This window comes from Sus scrofa, chromosome 3 (genome assembly GCF_000003025.6).
Source record: "Sus scrofa isolate TJ Tabasco breed Duroc chromosome 3, Sscrofa11.1, whole genome shotgun sequence".
Classification (NCBI taxonomy): domain Eukaryota; kingdom Metazoa; phylum Chordata; class Mammalia; order Artiodactyla; family Suidae; genus Sus; species Sus scrofa.
This window is the reverse complement of record NC_010445.4, coordinates 101,317,313-101,338,974: the sequence shown is the minus strand read 5'-3', so window position 1 is coordinate 101,338,974 and position 21,662 is coordinate 101,317,313. Positions and strand designations below refer to the sequence as shown.

The following is a 21,662-nucleotide window of genomic DNA, read 5'->3' as shown; positions in this document are numbered from 1 at the left end:
GACAGTCAGTAATACTTACTTCTCAAACCACAGAGTGAGATTAGTGGTATGCCGGATCATTTTCAGAAGATTAGGAGAATTAATTTCTTTGTCTTCTTTTGTCCACACACTTCCAACTAATTCTGATGGCTGCACAGCTCTAAAATCATCAAGACATAATTTTACACGATACTCTTCCCTTTAGTGTACTATTTTATTAAGTAAATGAGATAAAAGATTTACAACAAAAACATTTTAATTTTGCATTTTTTTCTACAGATTTAAAACATTTTTAAAATGCATGTACCTGTGTACCTTTTTAAATTGCTTTATAGTAGCATTTTGCTTTGGGCAAGATCAGCATTTCTTCATAATATCTTTCCCATCACTTATAAACTAACAAATTAGGGTAACAAAGCAGTTTAGGATAGTTCTTTTAAATAATGACATGTTACAATAATCGGCAGTCCAATGAGGGTACAGTAACCATTGCAATTCATAAATCTTCCTTTTTTTCCCCTTTTGAAGGAGAAAGGGAAAAAAAGGAGAGGGGAAAATCCTATCATCAAAAGGCCTTAGGTAAGAAATAAAATAGATTCTAATACTGATTTGGGGAATACTGTGATATCCCAATATCCTAATAGTGATGATCTTTGGTGGGAGGAGATCTGTAAATTTAGTTCCCTTTTGCATTTATTTAAAAAAAATAGTTTGAAATTCTAAATAGTCCAAGTTTAAAATTTGAAACAGATATTTTTTGATACAGTAGTTGTATCAATGTACCAAAACTAAAAAGTTATAAATGGCCATGACTTAAGTTCATAATGATAAAGGCAGTAGCTAACTCACTGAGCCTTTACACTGTGCTGGGCAAAGTATTAAGCACTGTAAATATATGAACTATTTTGCACTTCACAACAGCTACAGGGATAGGTACAATCATTAGCTCCATTTTACTCTTGAGGCAACTTAGAAGCAGAGGATAGAAGTTCCACAAGAAGGTTAAAGTTGTCCAGGGATACCAAGCCAGCAACCAGTAAAGCCAGGATCTGAACTTATTAGCTTTACCAACTAGGGGTGACCAGAGAAAGAGAAGATGTAAATCCAGACAGAGCAAAGGGGATCAGGGACTGAAAGAAGAGAAAACTTCCATATATCCTATGTTATTACAAGATACTTCATGTACTCATTTGTGTCTTATGACAATTCAGTATGGCAGAAATCAGCACTTTATTTTATAAATAACTCCTTTGAAATTATTTTTCAACTTGAATATCAAATTACATACCGATACAGATCTGATTCAAGTAAAGTGAGTTGTCGAGCAATTTCTATTGGGTGTAAGGTGAGCAGGTCAAAAGACTCTATGTGCCCAGGTCTGCTTATATGCCACTCAACTGTGGGAGGTGAACTCTGAAATGTAATATTATGACCTGGTCCATTGTCTCTTGCAATTTTTTTCCTTTGAATTATTTTAGTGATTGATTCAACCCATTTCTTCATTGCTTTACCTGAAATAACATTACATTAAAAATAACATTGAAATACTTTATTGAATATTTCTTTAATAAAAACAGTTTAGGGAGTTCCTTGCTGGCTAAGTGGGTTAAGGATCTTGCATTTGCCACTGCTGTCGCTTGGGTTGCTGCTGTGGTGCAGGTTCGATCTCTAACCCGGGAACTTTTGCATGCCACCAGCATGACCTAAATAAATGAATAGTTTAAAAATCATTTAAGTGATACCTGACTATATCTTTGCTACAAAAAGTTAAAATGGGAGTTCCCTTTGTGGGAACAAATCTGACTAGGAACCATGAGGCTGTGAGTTTGATCACTGGCCTCGATCAGTGGATTAAGGATCTGGTGTTGCTGTGAGCTGTGGTGCAGGTCTCAGACGCAGCTCGGATCTGATGTTGCTGTGGCTGTGGTGTAGGCCGGCGGCTATAGCTCTGATTCGACCCCTAGCCTGGGAGCCTCCATATGCCGTGGGTGCGGCCCTAAAAATACAAACAAAAAAAAAGTTCCAATGATCAAAATTTAAAAAAAAAAGTTCTCCTTTACCATTTCTCTGTTCCCTATCCCAATTTCATTTTTCTTCATGTGGGTAACCACTGTTAATAGTTTGGTATGTATTCTTCAACATCCTTTCTAAATAAAATTAGAAAGTAATTTATTTGTAGAAATTTTCACCTCTATTGTTCTAAATTTCAGTTCAAAATATTATAATCTTCCCTCCAAAAGATATATCTTACAATAAGATTTATAAGGATAGGTCATATAACATGAGCCATTAATCTGACAAACACTGCACTTTATAAACAAACAGTGCCAGAGGACTGATTCCTTCATTTTGTGTGAGTTTTTGATGTGGCTTTGTTTTGTACTGTATGTGAAAGTACTATTATTTAACACTTAATTTCCTGATCCTGATTTAGAGTGTACAATGGAAACAAGTTCGTTCAGGACATCCTTAGACCTATGCAATCATAGAGTCTTTAAAACTAGAAGGGAAACTCTGAACATCATCAAGCCTAACTTCTCATGTTACTGATAAAGCAAATTAAGTCTAAAGAATCAAAACGATTTTGGCCAGAGTCATTTATGTGATGAGTGGCAGTATTCGGCAGAGAACTCAGTTCTCAGTTCAATATACTCCACTGCCTCTCTGATGTGTTATGCACTATTCACCTAATTGTGTCCCAGTCAACCTCCATCATGGTGTTATAATGCACAATAGTTCCTAGTTGGTCATACTTTCAGCTGCATAAGGAGAGCATAAGTTGAGATTTTTTTTTTCTATCTTACCTTCCAAAATAATCAGTAAGCTGATTTACTAAATGAAAAATTCATTGTAGCAATAGGGTGATTATAGAGCAATCTGTGGGTCAAAAATGTTTGATGAAAAATTTTAATTTCTTCAGTTGATTATGCTGGTACTATTATAAATACCTCTTAACTACACTGAGCAGTATTGATAGTCACCATATTGTTAATTTTATTACATATGAAACTAAGGCACTTAAATAAAAAAGAAACATACCCCTTACTGTTCCAATAAATTCCTCCATTCGCTGCAAAAGATCTGCATCTCTTTCAAAATCATAGAAGTGGTGCTCTACCCAGTGCCGACATACATTTAATACTCTATGGCATTAACACAGAAGAATAACTGAAACATGAGAACTTAAGACATAAATTTTTATCACAATGAGTGGGATAAATGGAAACAGTAACTCTCACCAAATTAGTAATTGCTGAATAACAGGGCTTGAACTGCAGGGCTCCACTTATACTGGGAATTTTTTTCATTAAATCTATACTACAGTACTACGCCATAGGCAGGTAGCTGAATCCATGGATGTAGAACCACAGATTTGGAGGGCTGACTGTAAAATTATCACAGATTTTCTACTTTGCCAAGGGCCAGTCCCTCTAACCCTTACTTTGTTCAACCTGAATCTTACGAGCAGCTTACCACTTTCAAAATTCTGTTAATTAAGACTTACACAGTAATTCCTGGTAATTCCTCTTTACTTCACTAATTTTACAAGTTATTTCCTCCTCGCTTAGGAAAGATCCTTATTTACTTCAACTCTGAAACAAAAGTTCAACAAAAACTTATTTACTTCAGTTATTTAATGCTTACCGCAGTTGTACGGGCTGTATATATTCTTTTCTAAACCTTTTTAGTTCTGCACTCAAGGGCTGATCTCCATTTTCTATAGCTATGCGATCAGCTTCTGTTGGCTCAGGCTCTGGAATTTCAAACCTAACATAAAACAGAACAAACTAATGAAAAGATCAGTTATATCAAATCATACAAACAGAAAACTACAAACCTTTTCACTAGTTAACACAATCAAGAAGCACTGTAAAAAATCACTAAGGATATATATATACATCAGTGAAAACAAGTGAGGCTTCTGTAATGTAAAGGTTAATGATTTTAATTTTCTAAAAAAATAAATACTTGTCAATATGGATAAAGCTAATTAGAAACATAATAAAGTATGTAAAGTCTAAAAATAAATGTGATTATAAAGTTAAGGGAATGATGTTTACTTTTGGCTTGTATAATTACTCTAAATCACTGAACATAAAACATTTTAAGGGCAATTTATGAAAAGGTGATTGTTCTTTGGGTGGATGAAACACTTTTCTTGATTATAGTACCTGTTCACTCCATTTTCCTCAACATGTGGTATATTTGAAAAATTCTGTTTAGAACATCTAAATCACTAAATGATTGAATTTCCAGAGCCTAAAGTCTACATTTTTATAAAGTTCTTTAATTTGACTCTATAAATTTAAAATTTCACATCCTGAGTTTCCAAGTAAAAAAAATGCCTACTTTGTATTTAAATAATCAAAGCTAACATATCATTATAAAATAAATGGTCATCTAAGAGATTTTTTTCTTAAAGTATTCATGAACTACAATTTAAACCTCATTCGGTATATTTCTAAGAGGCATATCTTAGATAAATCTCATTTTTAAAAAGAAGAAAGAATTCAAACACTTTAAATTGACAGACCTTTCTATTATAAGACTCAGTAGTTCTTGAGGTTTACAAAAGGATCTGTATGTTGTAAGAAATGTCCGAACAAAATTGGGATCTATGAAGAAAAAGGAAAAATATCTTATTACAGTCTTTTATTCAGAATGATCATTTACATTTTCAAAAGAGATTAGCCAGTTTTAAAAGCGCCAATATTTTGACCACATAGAATGCTCTGGACTTTGTAATGAACTGCTGGCTTTAGTTGCTTCCTAAATTAGTGGAGAAACCACTGGTACTAAAATTTCACATGAGAGTTCCCTTTGTGGCTCAGCAGTAATGAACCTAACTAGTATCCATGAGGATGCAGGTTTGAACCCTGGCCTTGCTCAGTGGGTTAAAGATCCGATGTCGTGAGCAGTGGTGTAGGTCATAGACGCGGCTTGGATCTGGTGTTACTGTGGCTGTGGTGTAGGCCTGTGGGGTCGGCTGGCAGCTGCAGTTCTAATTAGAGCTCTAGCCTGGGAACTTGCATATGCCACAGGTGAGGCCCTAAAAAGCAAAACATAAAAAAGACAAAATTTTACATCAGGAGTTCCTGCTGTGGTGCAGTGGGTTAAGGATCTGACTACAGTGGTTCAGGTTGCTGTGGGAGTGCCAGTTTGATTCCCATGACCCAGCATAGTGGGCAGTGGGTTAAACGATCCGACGTTGAAGCAGCTGAGGCATAGGTCATAGCTATGACTCTGACACAATTCCTAGCCTGGAAATTTCCATATGCGGTGGGTGCAGCCATAAAAAAATTTTTTTTTTCCCACATCAACTTAATTCTTGACCTCTACACCCTCTAACTAGCTGATCTTAAACTAATCATCAGCCACAAAGAATACAAAAGGAAGAAAGGCAGAGCATAACAGCAAGCTTCTACCTGCCACCTGGATCTCCGGGCATCACCAGTTGGTTTATCTCCCTTGTAAACAGAAAAGCCACAGCAATAACCCATTACTCTTCCTGCCATCTAGACTAGTTTATCTAGGACTAGTTATCTAGATTTTTCATGTTAACAGAGCATATAACTGGAAATTGGATCTTATAATGCTATAGATAAGTTAAACATAGTTTCTAAATTGTTTTATTTGCTAGAGATCTTAATAAACTGCTAGAAGATACTTACAAATACCTGTAGTTATTAAAACTGTTAAATGTGCAAGAATATGTTGACTTGGCTCTATTCACAACTTTTAATTACTTTTATTTCAAGTAACACAATGAACATTCAATCATAAGAGCAGGAGTCTTCAACTCCTTCCATGAAAGAACCTATTTTTTGTTCACATCTCCATGTGAACCTACTGGAGAGCTTACTCCAGTCTCTCCTTGACAGTATTCTTCCCCAGGTTGGCGAGAAAGGCTGCTGTCATCAGCACAAGAGACCTGGGCTGTCATCTGCCTACAGGGGATGTGGGGTTGGTATGGGGATAATCTTCCCATAATGAGGGAAAAAACACTTCTGTTACTCAAATTTCATCAAGGTCCACATTTAGTTGTAAGAGTCTTTAAAAAGGAGGAGAGAGAGTTCATTAACTTGAGTTTTTTTTCCTATTTCACATCACTATACACTGGTAAGCTCTAATGTGGTGATGAATTTATTGAAAGTAGCAAACACCTTTATTTTTGTTAGACTACACACTATGGATTCTTTATTTACAGAATGTTCCCCCTGACAATCCTGTGGCATGTGGAGTTCCCGGGGCAGAAATCAGATCTGAGCCACAGCTGGGGCAATGCTGGATCCTTTAACCCACTGTGCTGCGCCAGGGATAAACCTGAGTCCTGGCACCGCAGATCCTGTTGCACCACAGTGGGAACTCCAATAAGAAGTATAATATCTTTTAATAGCACAGGATTCAGCATGAATCAGAATTCATTTCTTTGGGAAATATCTATTTAGTCTTATTCTAAGAATCACCCTGAATTTAGCCTTAAAGTAAAATAACTATAATTAACTTCCCCCCAATCAGACTGATGGATTTATCATAAAATAGAAATCTATTTCCAATCTATTGGTATACGTGGTCAGCAAGATAATAAATTGATTTAAGTATCAGACAACCTTGAATTTAAGAACTTTTAAGTTAAGAAAAATTTACGTAATAAAAATTATTAGTTTTAAACATTCTTCTTCTCCTTTAGCTTTATACCTTCTGAGACTGGAGTGGGTTTCTGATAAAAGTAATTTAAACAGATACAATCCTTTAGTAATTTCCTCTCTGTTGGTATTTTATTGTTTGTCTTCAGTTACAGAGTTCCTCAAACGTTAAAGACTAATGTCTCAACCAGAAGAAAAGATTTTAAAACAGAAGGCTGTACAAGATTTTAAAACAGAGATTTATATCGGTTTCATCACAATCCTCCCTTTCAAGAATCTTCTTCCTGTTCTGCAAATCTATTTGTAAGGTGAGGCTACTCAAAGCATCATGTGTTTAGGAAGCAAAAGCAACGGCCACTGTAGAGAGACTGAGCTGTCTCTGCTGGAGAGGCCAGGCCCCTAGAAGAGAGTGCTCCAAATATCCCTGAGCTGTGTTCCAAATTAAGGGTGACCTCTCCCTTTTTTAAAAGAAAAGTTTACTTTAGTCTAAAAGTCTAAAATCAATATCCAGATCCATTTATTCTCAAATTCCACCTATATCAAACTAAAAAGTTGTGGGATATCAAAGACACTTTTAAGTTGAAAAACAATAAAAGCAAGTTCTAAGGGTATTTAAAGTATGTTTTAAGAAAACTGGCTATTTTAAAAGGCAAACTATTTTAAAACAGCCATTTCATCTTACACCAAAACTTCTGACTGTTTCAGTAGTTTCATAACTGATGACAATGCTGGGACAGTCATGATGTGCCTTAGTGCCACATCAGTAAAAAGGGGATCACATTGATTCCTGATGACTATTATGTAACGATTTCAAAGAGCATTCACATAATTCATTCCATATGATTTCTGTGAAGTGAGCAGGGCTGCAAATGTTTTTCCCTTTTTACATATGAAAAGTGACTAAGAGTTATCTAAAGTCACACAATAGAGTGACAGAGATGGAACCAGAGTCTAGACTGTGTGATTCTCAATTTATTTACTTTTTTTCTACCATATCACATAACCTCCCTGGATTAAAGGATCCATTAAGGTTTCCACAGCTGTGAGATCTAAATATAAAGAATGAATCCATGAGTTATATATAATGATTATAGAAATTTACATAAATGATTAATTCAGAATGTAGCTGTAAAACTGCTAATCTTGCGTTAAAGGCACTAAAGTCATTGAAAAATTAGCAGTCTAATTGTGATTCTGTAATTCTTGTTAAGCCTTCTTCCAGATTTTAGGAAGTAGCAGCTGTACCTTCCTGTACACTGTATTCAGAAGAGGAGTTTCTGAAGCTGGCGGTGAAATAAACACTCCCACAAGCATCACTGTTGTATTAACTTCTAAAGTGACTCAAGTTTGTTTGCAGCTTGATTAGAAATAAGAGCAGTCTTGCCAAAATAAAAAACCAGCAGAAGCTAAAAATAAACCAAGAAAATTTGGCATAAGTTTAATTACTTTCAAAAAACATCTTAAAAGGATGCATGTATTCCCAGGCTTGCATCAATTTAGGCTCTGTTTTTAGTCTAAAGCAGTGGAAAATTGCTAATGAATGAAAAACTTACATTAAGAGAAGACATAACATCTGTACTTGAAATTTTATACAAAATTCCATATTCCAGAAGCTATTTTTATTTCTACTGATTTCTCCATTTCAGTGATAGGAACATACATAATGTCACATTAACCACTGGAGACCTTTATATCTGGAGACCTTTATCTTACTGATGATACAAAAGACTAAGATAATTAGATATTTTGAAAGTACCCATCAATCAGGACAGGTTATATAACTTTGTGGGGAAAAAAATGTACCAAATTATATTTATCAGACAATGGTATCAGTTTAAACTGCCTCTCTTGGTTGTGTAGCAGCAGTTATCTACCTATATTATAAAATAGTATTTCAGAGACAGATGGAAGGCAAATGCATTGAAAATACAGAAGCCAGGCTGATTTGGTTTTAAAACATGAGCACAAATATTAGTGGAGAAAATGAAAATCAACTATTTCTGTATTCTTCTATTTCTGTTTATTGCTAGTGGATGTAATTCCACAAACCGTTGTCAAACATAACCCCTAATGGAGTTCAATATGAGCAATGGCAAGGAAAGTCCTCTGTAGTTTTTTTCCATCATTTTATTAGGTAACATTCTTTTCTACTCGACTCTCAAGATTATTTGCACTATGTTCACTGGCTGCTCTGCTTCCCTCTGTCTACACAACCTCTCTATATGTACAAATACCTGCCTACTCTACTATCAAGTTTCTGGTCTAAGCCCAGGTTATTTCGAATATGAGCTGTAGGTATTATTTTCTGCTGGCTTTCTAGTGGCCTGTGTCCTTCTCTCTAAAACTATTCTCTGACAATATTTTATTACCCAATTATTCATAAATCTTATGAACGCAGAATATATTTAATGTCCAGAATACGAGCATACTAGATTTGGGGTGATAAATTCAATCCTTCTTTCGAGACTTTTTTTGGGCAAGGTCAATTAAATTTATGAAATATTTACTACATAAAAGAGTTATTTATGTAAAGAATACCCTTCCCCCAATCACTATAGTGAAACACTGTTAATCAGGATGTCTGTTCATGTGATAATTCTCCTTTTAATATAGCCATTCAAAAAGCTACAAGAAACAATAAGCTCCTCAACAAGGATTTATAAACAATTACTCTTGAATTCCTTAAAAAAGGAAACAGACGCTATGCTGACGCACAAACACTTAAAAAAAAAATCAGAGAGTTTAAAAATAGAACACTGCCCTATAGATCAAAAATTGTTCAAGTTTTTTTTTTTTTTAACGTTACTACACCCAAACTGAGCTTATATAGGACACAAACTCCAACGAAATCTAGTCCAGTGTTTTTGCAAATTTTCTATATAAGGGCACAAAATAGCAGTAAATATTTTAAAGGAAAATATCAACTAGCTTAAGTTTTTTCAATACCATTTTCTTTAAAAGAGAAGTTCACCAAGCATGGGAAACACTTTTCCCACACTTGAGTATGAAAAGCTGTTATTTGCATATGTCAGCTTCCTATCTCAGTCACCTCATTTCTCTAAAAGAGACTATCAAAACCAGATATACCATCTCCAAATATTTCTTTACCCATGTTGTTTTAAAGTCTCAATAATTAATTTGTACTAAATTATTTCCTATAACTCTAACAGAAGTGAAATTCCTACTCTCATCTCATCTTTACACACACTGCTTCGTGCTTTCTTACTGCAGGTAGAAGTCTCTTCACACCCTTGCCAAATCCAAAGTGATCTAGAAACCCCTTCTTCCTCCCACCATTTAAGATGAATTCCAAAGTTCTGATGTAGTCAATGAATTACTGTATGTTCAGAAACACTGGATCTGAGACTATAAATTAGGTTCCACATAAGATCCTGTTGCAATCTTTTGACCAACACTTAAGCACTTTCTAATTCACCTAATTTTACAGAGCAAACACCACCAACAGACTGGGTTTTGTTAAAAACTAAAATATCTAACTATAGACTAAGATCTGTGGATTAAAATGGAAGTTAGCTATAATTGGGATTTATTACCTATTTCAATACCAAAAACCAACTCTGACTATAGCTTCATAGTAGATCTGTGTTTAGCCATAAGTGAACCAAGTCATTTATATTACTGGCAATCAAACCAAGCAAATAATTCTCTTTATTTTTATTATTCAATTCACATAATTAAAAATACTATATTCTAAAAATGAAAAAAAAACCACCTTGTATGAGTCAGTGTAACATGGCAGAAAGAATATACTCTATTAAGAGTCAAGAAACCTAACTTCTAGTCTTTATTATACAATTAACTGATGATATGACTTCTGGCAAATCACATAACCTTCAGGGGTCTTGGGGTTTGTTCTATATAATGAGGAAGTTATCATCTGAGACCTATAGCTCTGTTCATAAATTATGTTAAAACACTTGAGGGACCAAGTTGGCTGAAGCCAAAGTGAGGTCTGAATTAAGTAAGGTTAAATCAGTTTTCTGTTTTCTATGACAATGTCTGACCAACCCATAATCTAAAAAAAATGTCTGCAGCAGAAACACTGTAAACCAACTATACTTTAATACAAAACATAAAAATAAATTTAAAAAATGAAATGAAAAAATTTTAAATGTCTGTTAAGTAGTGCTTATTAGCTACTGGATTTTCTATGTACTGCAGCCAGTGTCTTTTATTATAATTCTATATAATGTAATAAAAATACGCAATTTAAATTTTAGCTCTTGTTTCAGTGTAAGCCACAACTTGCACTGTATGATTCCTGATATAAATACCTACCGACCAAATGAACCAAAATTAAAAAGAGCAGACCAACAGTTCTTAAAACAAATGGTCAGATGATCTATTATTATTGTAGTGAGGACTCAGAGTTCATTTGAGCCGGAAAAAACCTTAAAAATTGCTTTCATGTTTTATAAGTTCACACATGGTCTACTTAAAAACACATTCTATATTGCCCATAATAATTCTGTCACAGACCTCACAGAAGAGTCTAAATAAGCTAATAATTAATGTTTATTTGTGTATGCTATAAACCACAACTCATGAAAGCTGCTTATGGATTCCAGTTACACTAGCAGTATATTTATGACAAATTATTCAATTACACTTCAAAATAAGATAGAAAGGAAAAATGTCAAAATAAAAAACAAAAAACAAAAAAACTTGGCTACAATACTGCTAAAGCCAATACTGGCTTTTGTTCTTCAAGAAATTAATGAAAGGAATTTTTTAAAAATTCGCACATTTAAAAAAAGTAAGTAAAAGACCTTATCGAAATTTGAATGCCCTTTGCAAAAGTTCTGTAAATCTAGAATTTTAAGCGCTGTTTTTTTGGCCAAGCCTGAGGCATGCAAAAGTTCCTAGGCCAGGGACTGAACCACCACCACAGCAGTGTTTTTACTTAACTAGAAGTAAAATTATTTAAAACACCATCCTACTCAAAAGCTAAAAATTAATGTAAATAAGAGCAACTATCAAAAGTAATTTATTAATTACACCATAGAAAAAATAGTGTTGTCTACAGATCCGGCTAGCATTGTGTACATTAAGGAGAAGAGACCACCAAGACTAAAGAAAAACTATCAGCTATGCATAAGTTTTGTTTATTTTAAAGTGCCTTTATTCAAAAGATAAACAAAACGCTCAGTTCCCCAGAAAATAAATATTTAATTATAGTTCTTTATAACTGCTTAATAATCATAATTCTGTGAAATAAAGCAAGCAGTTTAAAAAAAATTTTTGAAATCTGAAAATGTTTTCCAAATCAAATACCACTGACTTGTGACAGTAAACACTAGCAGTTTTCTTTACCATTTGCCACTTATATTACTCCACAGGAAAAAAAAATAGTAGAGCTTCTGTCTCACAAATATAGGTAAAATACCAAGGGTTAATTTTACTCTAAATAGTCTAAGAACTCAAAACAAAGGTAATTAAAATAAAATGATGGACACTTTAAAATGCTTATACCAAAAAATTCTGAAAAATCTTTTAAGACACAAAAATCAGAATGTGGCAAGAACAATTTGAATTTTCATAAACTTAAAAATTTCTTAAGTAGCAAAAGAAATAACTTTTGCAACCACAAACTTAAGGTAATTTAATAAAACATTTTTGTAATTGTATTCTAGAGCTTAAAGAAGTTGATGAAGACCAACTAAATAGGTTATATTAATTACTAAAAATTGTATCTCTCAAAATCAGTAGGTCATATTCATTACTGAAAGTTGTACCTCTCAAAATCAGTTTTATATGTAAAGAAAGATGACAGAATAACCTATTTCATTTTCATGTAAAACCCTACACAGCTTATTTACATTTCCTGTACTTTGATTTATTTTTTATTTTGGGGTCAGTAAAATGAATACACTGTCCACAGAAGTTTCAAGATGAAAAATCACTAGTAAAACTGCAATCCCTAGAGTCTTCTTTAATTATATCCAGCATGTTTCGGTACTGCCTGCTACTACCAAATGGTAAATCTTAAAATAAATACTCTTACATATTTTGAATGGATATCACTTTTCTGTTGGGATCCTAAAGATCCTGAGGCTTGGCCTTACTTGACCAGCCACTGCCCAACTAAAGGTTAACAGTTCCCAGGGAAATTCCTGATTCTTGCCTCACCAAGTCTCAGGAAATGTCGGGGTTGAATGCATTTTTCAATATTTGCTTAGACTCACACATGGTACCTTTCTTGCCACAAGCTATAGCACAGATCACATATGTGGCTCAGATCCCATGTTGCTGTGGCTGCGGCATAGGCTGCAGCTCCAACTCCAATTCTACCCCTAACCTGGGAACTTCCACATGCCACAGATGTAGTCGTAAAAAGAAAAGAAAAAAATTCGGATACTCAATAATGTAGCACTCCTAACATTAATTAATAATATAAGCTACCAAACTGCTTTTAAAATTAGCCTATGGAAAACTATTATTTTACCATGGATAAGGCTAGCAAAAGAACTACCAATTAGAGGCCAAATAAAAACTAAAAACAAAAAACTGGCTTATTTACCCCAGAGACATGTGGAGATAATGAAACAGATTTGTTTTGTAGTGTTTTGATATTACTGACAAAAATATTCTAAATTTTTTGCAAGGTGGCCTTGATAACTTCTAGGCCACGTAAGTGATTCAGAATGAACATTTAATAAATTGAACAGGTTAACATTATCAAATACCATTCATCGTTGTTACAGTGGATTTGTTAATGGATATCTTTTAAAAGTTTAATCTAACTGGTGCCAGAATAGTTTCCAGAGAGAATTGAGAACCCTTTGTAGGACTTTAAAAACTGGAGGAATTTCCCAAGAAATACACATCTCTTGGAGCCAGAATATATTTAAACAAAAAGTATGGGGATAGAGGTTAACTTACATATTCAACTATTTAAGAATTGCATTTATAAGAGTTATGCTTGATTTCATATCTCTTTGTAGTTAAAGTATTCTTTGAAAATAAGTTTATATTTATAAAGAGCTTTAATGTATTTTATTTCATTTATTCTTTCCAACAATATCTAAGGTGGCTGTTGTGGTACTGATTTTTGAGATGAAAACTAAGGTTCTAAGGCCTTAACGAACTGTGATAGAATAAGGGTATGAATCTAAATTCAGTGCTCTTTCCACCGTATTTTACAACAATCAAACTTCCTACTATGTAGGGAAGTTGAACAACACTTTGTTGTTCACTTGTTACTTTAATAGAATAAAGTTACCTATAATAAATGCATCATTATATTTGTTCCTTACCTCTCAAATATTATATGCAGCCAATTTAGAAACAAACATATCTCAATCCCTCAGCCCAAGCCCCTATGTTTGTCTCTAAAATGCCCGCTAAGAAGGTGAAGTTGTTTTCTAAATAATATCACTTCTAAAAAGTAAAAAATACTGAAAACCTAAATGACTCCCAGGATTGTTAAATTTAATAAACTTTAGGAATGGAAATTAAGAAAAAGCAATGCTGTGCATATTTGTACTACCAGCACAATTTTGGTTATGGATGTATATTAAAATTTTTACTGATTTTATAATCTCAGTAATAAGAGAGATAAAAAAAAAAAAGAAACAAAGGAGAAAAAAGATTTTTAGACCCTAATGATCATGATTTACCACTACTTTTAGTCTTAATTTTGCCACTAACTGGGTAAATTTAGCTCAGTAACTTCATTTATAACTGGTTATAAAGTTTAAAAACAACATATGTAAACGTGGTAGAAAAAAATATAAAATTTCAAACTAAAACAAAGTGAAAGTATTTTAAATCAGAAGAAGATGAACTCTGATAATGCGGAGGTCTTTTGTTGTTAGTCTGATTTCTATTTTAGGCACAATGACCTGTGCAGCGAAGAAAAATCAGCCTGAACAGGAAAATAAAAGTGATAGGCAAGTTCATATTTCTTACCTGCGTACATATGGTATGTGAGCCTCTCTATAAGTTTAATAACAGTTCCTGCTTTGATAATTGGAATTCCAGCTTTGGGCTGCATGTTTTCTTCAAATATGATATTTTCTTCAGAGTCAGGCTCTGCAAATCTATAAACATCAGCACTAGGAAGCCTCATCTGCTCCTCCTTTTCTTCCTGTAGCATTGTCACATCAAGCATCCTTTCCAGTGTACTCCGGTACTGTAAAGATATCAACGCTGCCATCCAATTGTTTTTCTCTTCAGCTGACTTGGCAGAAAATATTACACTATTTTCATCTTTTAAAATTATTTCAAAAGCATGCTTGTACTCACTGGTGTCATCTTTGTCATTAATTTGTACCTTTCTCATAAAAAACTTTTCTTTAAGACGATATTCTGCATTGCTAGCACCAGGAAGTCTTGGCTGCCCATGATTTGATTTACAGCAAATCATTAAGCCATCAAAGAGAAATATGTGTCTCTCATGTTTGGCTCCTACACGTGTAAGAGTTCCTTCCATTATAAACTCATTGCAACACTGTCCAATGTCTTTTCCCTCCCAACCATCAATATTCTTCTGAATCTCGTTCATTTTCTTGATTGCTAGTTGTTTCCCCTTCATTTGTTGACTATAAAACCGACATGCAGATTCACTGGGATAAAGGAAAAAACAGTTAGTACACAGAAGACAGGGAATCTATAATTCATGTAAATAAATGGAAATGCAAAAGTATATTTAAAAACATTGCATTGAGAAGGTTTTCACTAATTCTCCAAATATGTTAGTGTTAACAGAACTGCACAATTTTGGAAACTAAATCAATACCGTAGAGACATTTTTTTTTTTTAGTGCTTTAAAAAGAACAGTTGGCTATTGACAAAATTCTCCCCTATAAATTTAGCTACAGAATGATTATTTCTACTACGGCTATTAAATACTTAGAATGACAAATATTAAAAAAGTAGCCCAATATAGTGAAAAAAAAAAAGAGATTAAAGTAATTTAAGAGATTAAAAATTATCTAGGAATGCTTAAGTGGACAATATCTAAAAGCTAAAAAACATGCACACATAATAACTAGGAAACTGGAAGTATATTATCTGAATTAATGCCTTGAGTTACAAAGTCCCTAAAATAAAGAACACTACTAATTTTATTTTCAGAGATTGACATAAACCTACCCAATACATTGTATTTCTCCTTTAGCTTACCAGCTGATTCTCAGGAGGTCTTGTCTGGGAGTATGCAAGGAAAATGCACAAATATGAAAGGTTTTTCAAACAATAACAAATTCTCTTGGCTTTGATGTCACTTCCTTTGAAAGACCAAGCTTGTCACTAACACTATTTTCTTCATTGTTTACTTGAGTAGGGACTAGGATCCCTTAATTTATACCACAATATTCAGGGTGAAAAGGAAGATAATTTAAAAAGTGAAATTATTCACCTCAGTCTTCGTTTTGCAAGACTTTTAGAACATATTTTTTCCATACCACTCTGAACATTAAGCAAAGCTGTTATTGCTTGTTTCAAACATTCCTTGTCTTCTTGATCTTCACTCTTCTCTTCTAACTGCTGCAAAGTAAAAAATGACAAATCTGAACAAGCAGAACAGTTCTGTACAAAAAAATAAGCCTATTTTATTTAAGGATAAAGATAACATTGATTCAACTCTTTCTACTGTAATACATTTTAAACGTCATAAAATATACTACTCTTTTAAAAAGTCTTCCTATGTATTACTATCCAAATCAACATCCCACCAAGTTTTCCATGTTAAAAAAAAAAAGGAGTAGAAACAGTGTTAAAAGACATCATATCTTGTGATAGGGAGTAATGTGCAGTTTCTCAGATGCATACTACCAAAAAGAAATGAGGAGGAAAAATTATCTTTTAACTATCATAGGACGTGGCACAGAAGTAAACACACAGGTGAGTCTTTTTTGAAGTGTGTAATTTGCTCTTAGAATTCTGATTCCCACACTACTGCTGTAAGCAATGGGATGCTATGCAAGATAAATATACAGAGAATGAAGCAACATAGTGGAGAGGAACCTGAAGACACAAAACCTAAGATAAAATTCAACTCACTTTCGGTGTGATCTTTCAGGAAAATTATATGACTTCTGAGCCTCATATTTCTTATATGTCAAATGAGGCTTATAAAAAGCTTCCCCAATCTATTTTATGGCGTTGTTATTAAAAATGAAAGCATTCTGTAAATGTACAGTGTAAGTTGTTTTCTTTGCAGTTCTACTACATAATTAATGTTACTATCATGAAGAACCTTGTCAATATTCATATGTTAAGATTTTGAATAAAACTAGGATCATACATGTTAGTAAAACTCAAGCACGTTTTCAATCAGTGGCTAAATATATTACATACGCTGGACAGAAGAGTCTGTTTTTAACAAGGACTGAGTCATCAATAATGGCTAATTATCATTGCGACAAGGTGGTGGTAATTCAAAAAAGCAATTGAGTTATGAATGACAATAGGTGACAATAATTCAGTAACCTTATAAATCTGTTTGTGGCTACCAAAAAGGAAAAGTTAAGAAACTAACATATTTTTTCTGGCCATGCCTGAATGTGGAAGTTCCCAGGTCAGGGAGCGAACTCACGCCACAGTAGTGACAACACTGGATCTTTAACCTGCTGTACCACCAGGGAACTCCAAGAAGTAACATTTATTAATAAAGCTTTCATACAACATTTAAGAACAGTTACTGTCTATCATAAAGAAAAAGACTTGAGAAAATCATAAAAAATTCAAATTTACAAAGGCTTACTTTTCAATGAGCTTCATTATTCATTAGTACTTTTTGTTCTTGAGAGTTCTTTTTTTTTTTTTTCCTGTCTTTTTAGGGCTGCACCTGCCGCATACAGAGATTCCCAGGCTAAGGGTGAAATCGGAGCTATAGCTGCAGGGCTACGCCACAGTCACAGCCACATGTGATCTGAGCCCACCTGTGACCTACACCACAGCTCATGGCAACGCCAGATCCTTAACCCAGTGAATGAGGCCAGGGATTGAACTGGGGTCCTCATGAATGTCAGTCAGGTTCGCTAATTGCTGAGCCATTACAGGAACTCCGAGAGTTATTTCTTAAAGAATAATAACACATTTCTTTTTTGCTTGAACTGATACAGATTAGTTATATATACACATACATATGATGTATATTGATGACCTATGAAAAGTAAACATATTCTTACTCAATGCTCCAAACCATTTTTACAAAAATAACTTATTTAAAAAAATGGTTTTTTTTTTTTTTTTTTTTTTTTTGGCTTTTTAAAGCCACACCCATGGCATATGGAAGTTCCCAGGCTAGGGGCTGAGTCAGAACTACAGCTGCCAGTCTACGCCACACCTTAGCAACTCGGGATCCGAGCCTCATCTGTGACCTACATCATAGCTCATGGCAATGCTGGATCCCTGACCCACTGAGCAAGGGCAGGGATCAAACCTGCATCCTCATAGATATGAGTTGGATTCATTTCCACTGTACCTCAAGGGAACTCCTTAAAATATCCTAATACTCAAATATTCTAGAAGTAATAAATACCATATTATATCTATTTAATTCTCAGGTTTTATTATCCAAATATCTTATATCCATTATTTAAAACTCACCATGCTTTCCACTATAACAATAATCTGCACTCTTTAGAAAAATATTCAGTCTCAACTGTGTTAAGTAAAACAAAAACCCATTCACAATAATTTCCAACATAAAAGGGGGTGTGTGTATGTGAGACAGATTCCAAAGGATAAGAGACTTAAAAACAGACACATTTAAAAAAACACGTCAATATCTTTTACTCAAAATATTTTTCTTCACTATGGCCAGCTAGATTAAAGAAAGCCAAAGGCCATATTATTCATAAAGAAAGATACTAGGTTTTTACTTAATGGATACCTATCTGCCTCTCATATGGCAGAATTTCTGGAATGAAATGAAATGCTACCATTAACTTTAAAAGGTTTAGGTTTCAAAGGCAGCAGTCAATCTAACACTGATAGCAATATTAAGAAAGGGCAAAATTCTAAATGATGTAGTGAAAGCACCATTAAAGAGTGAACTATTTCACTGAATTTTTTTCAGAATTTAATCACTCAGTATTCAAGTGGATATCAAGTAATTTTTTAAGTCCTGAGTTGACACAAACAGTAGAATATTACTGAATCCTTTATATTTTGACCTTTGATATTTTTTACATTATTAATTCAGCCACACATACCTAAACTTATACGTAAACACAATTCTCTTTTTTTTTTCCTTTTGTCTTTTTAGGGCTGCACCTGCGGCATATGGAAGTTCCCAGGCTAGGGGACTAACTGGAGCTGTAACTGCCGGCCTACACCACAGCTCACAGCAATGCCAGATCCTTAACTTGCTGATGCAAGGATCGAACTTGCATCCTCATGGATACTAGCTAGGTCTGTTATCTCTGAGCCTCAACAGGAACTTCCACAGAACACAATTCTAACACACATAAAAATAACTGTGAAAGTAACAAATCCATTTAGACATGCATTTGACTTTCTATTCTAAAAATGTTTCAAGTTTCTGGGTCATTTGTCTACCATTAACTATAGAGAATTTCACATATAGAATATACTGGTATCTCAAAAATATTTTTAATGTATTTTAAAATCACATACCTAAAATCTACTTCAAAAACTGTAAAACTTTACTGTTGAGAAGATTGTTTTTAAATGTAATATTTACCTACATAGCATTAGTTAATCATCTAAGACAAACTTCAATGTAATAAATGACCTTTCATATAAACATCTTTGCTTCTTTTACTTAACACAGCTGATTTAAACTGGGTATTGATGCTGAGTGATTCAAGCTAACTATTATCAAAAAGAGTGGCTTAGGAGTTCCCGTCGTGGCGCAGTGGTTAACGAATCCGACTAGGAACCATGAGGTTGCGGGTTCGGTCCCTGCCCTTGCTCAGTGGGTTAAGGACCAGGCGTTAGCATGAGCTGTGGTGTAGGTTGCAGACACGGATCCCGCGTTGCTGCGGCTCTGGTGTAGGCCGGCAGCTACAGCTCCGATTCGACCCCTAGCCTGGGAACCTCCATATGCCGCAGGAGCGGCCAAAGAAATAGCAAAAAGACAAAAAAAAAAAAAAAAAAAAAAAAAGAGTGGCTTATTATTGTTACAGAAACAAAGCAGTGGCAATTAGTATATAAATGAAACTCCTTTTGTTACCAGTGATATTCAACACCATGCTTTTCATAGGTGCCTACTTAACGACATTATGTATTAACAACTTAATTTTACAAACCCAATTAGTTTTATTAGTTTATGAAATTATATTTAAACTCATCCAGAGTATCATATTCTAAATCACAATGGTAAGTCATATGATCTAAACAGATGATAAAATTTACACTTTCAAAAGAAAGGAGCCACTTCTACCAGATTTTTTTTGAGAGAGTCCTTTAGAAATATGTAGAAGGAGCAATAGTCAATATGGTATATTGCATGTCCAAAGAAAATTCTGAAAGATAAATAGGATTAAATTTAAGAAGCTGTGAACTGCGATCCTTTTTACAACCAGTCACAAAAGATCACAAAAGGCCAAATAAATGTATGATTCCATTTACATGAATGTCCAGAATAGGCAAATCTATAGAGAGAAAGTAAGGCAGGGGTAGTTGTTGGGAGATTTGAGGGGTGTCTCTAAGCGGTACAGGGTTTCTTTTGGGGATAATAGAAATGCTCTGAAATTGGTTGCATTGATGGTTGCACAAATCTTTGAACTTATTAAAGGCCAATGAATTGCACACATTTTAAATGAGTGAATTGTTTAGTGTGTCGATAAAGTTTTTAAATAAAGTTGTTAAACGTTTCAATAAAGTTGTTAAAGCATGTTAAAAAAAAAGAAGCTGTGAACTGGAAAAAGATAATTCACAATGGTATTCAAAAAACAAATAAAACTCAAGATTGGTTTACACATTAAAAAAATAATGTGTTGTACCTGATGCATTTTGAGTTCAACAATTTATAAACATACAATGGCTCCTCTCATTAAAAAAAACCAAAAACTTGAATTCCTATGCTTTCCTTTCTAGGAAATTAGTTTTCTCCAACATGAAATAACATAAAATGAAGGAACTGTCATTTACTTGATGATGGAGGCAGGCAGGACCAGAACCCAGAATTTTCAACTCTCAGTCTGGTTACTTTTTCAATATACTACCCAAAGAACTGAAATGACTTGAAACACCTGTTTAGAAAATAGTCACCAAATAAAACCTAGCCCATTCAAATAGATCAACTGCATGGCACAAGAATGACAAAATATACAATCAAGAAATGCACATTATGTACATGTATGTGTAACTGGGTCACCATGCTGTACATTAGAAAAAAAACTGTATTGGGGAAATAAATAAATAAATAAATAAATAAAAAGCTAATTCCCCCCAAAAAAGAAATACACATTATAATTGTCTAAGATATGGAACATAAATACTTATCTATCTTAAACTATGTGTACATATATGAGTTCATCACATAATTTGAGAACACAAGCAAAGATGGGAGTCGTGAAGTAAATTTCATAGCTAGTTCCTTCCTTTCCCTTCAAAAGTTATTTTTTGAGTTAAAATGATTTCAAATATGCAGATAATTCTCCAACTCACAATATTTCTACCAGCATATATTAATGATATTAACAAAATTCAATCCTCTTTTACTTAACCAGCATAATTCCTCATTTTCCCCCAAGATAAGTGGGCAGATGATCATTACCAAGGTGGTATATATTAAATGGAATAAATAGTACAATAGTGTAAATAGTACAGTTCTTTCATAATTATAATTTAAAAGAAATCTTTATTAGTCAATAGTTGAAAATATTAAAATGAAATCTTAAAATATAAATTATAACATGACTCATAATTCACTATTTTTTTCTATTTACAGCCACACTTGTGGCATATGGAAATTCCTGGGCTAGGAGTGAAATTGGAGCTGCAGCTGCTGGCCTACACCACAGCCACAGCAACGTGGGATCCATGCCCCATCTGTGAGCTATGCCTCAGCTTGCAGCAATGCTAGATCCTTAACCC

At 33.9% G+C, this 21,662-nt stretch overlaps 1 protein-coding gene across 5 annotated transcripts in view; it reads right to left on the bottom strand.

Moving 5' to 3' along the window:
* SOS1 (SOS Ras/Rac guanine nucleotide exchange factor 1) overlaps window positions 1-21,662 on the bottom strand; it is a 156,490-nt gene that overhangs the window by 27,083 nt on the left and 107,745 nt on the right. For all 5 annotated transcript variants that reach the window (XM_021087586.1, XM_021087587.1, XM_021087589.1 and 2 more), the window contains 7 exons: window positions 16,009-16,136; window positions 14,559-15,214; window positions 4,514-4,595; window positions 3,625-3,747; window positions 3,019-3,122; window positions 1,268-1,490; window positions 20-139 (listed from right to left, as the gene is read on the bottom strand). In XM_021087586.1, the coding sequence (XP_020943245.1) occupies window positions 20-139; window positions 1,268-1,490; window positions 3,019-3,122; window positions 3,625-3,747; window positions 4,514-4,595; window positions 14,559-15,214; window positions 16,009-16,136 (1,436 nt within the window). The remainder of the gene's footprint in view (window positions 1-19; window positions 140-1,267; window positions 1,491-3,018; window positions 3,123-3,624; window positions 3,748-4,513; window positions 4,596-14,558; window positions 15,215-16,008; window positions 16,137-21,662) is intronic.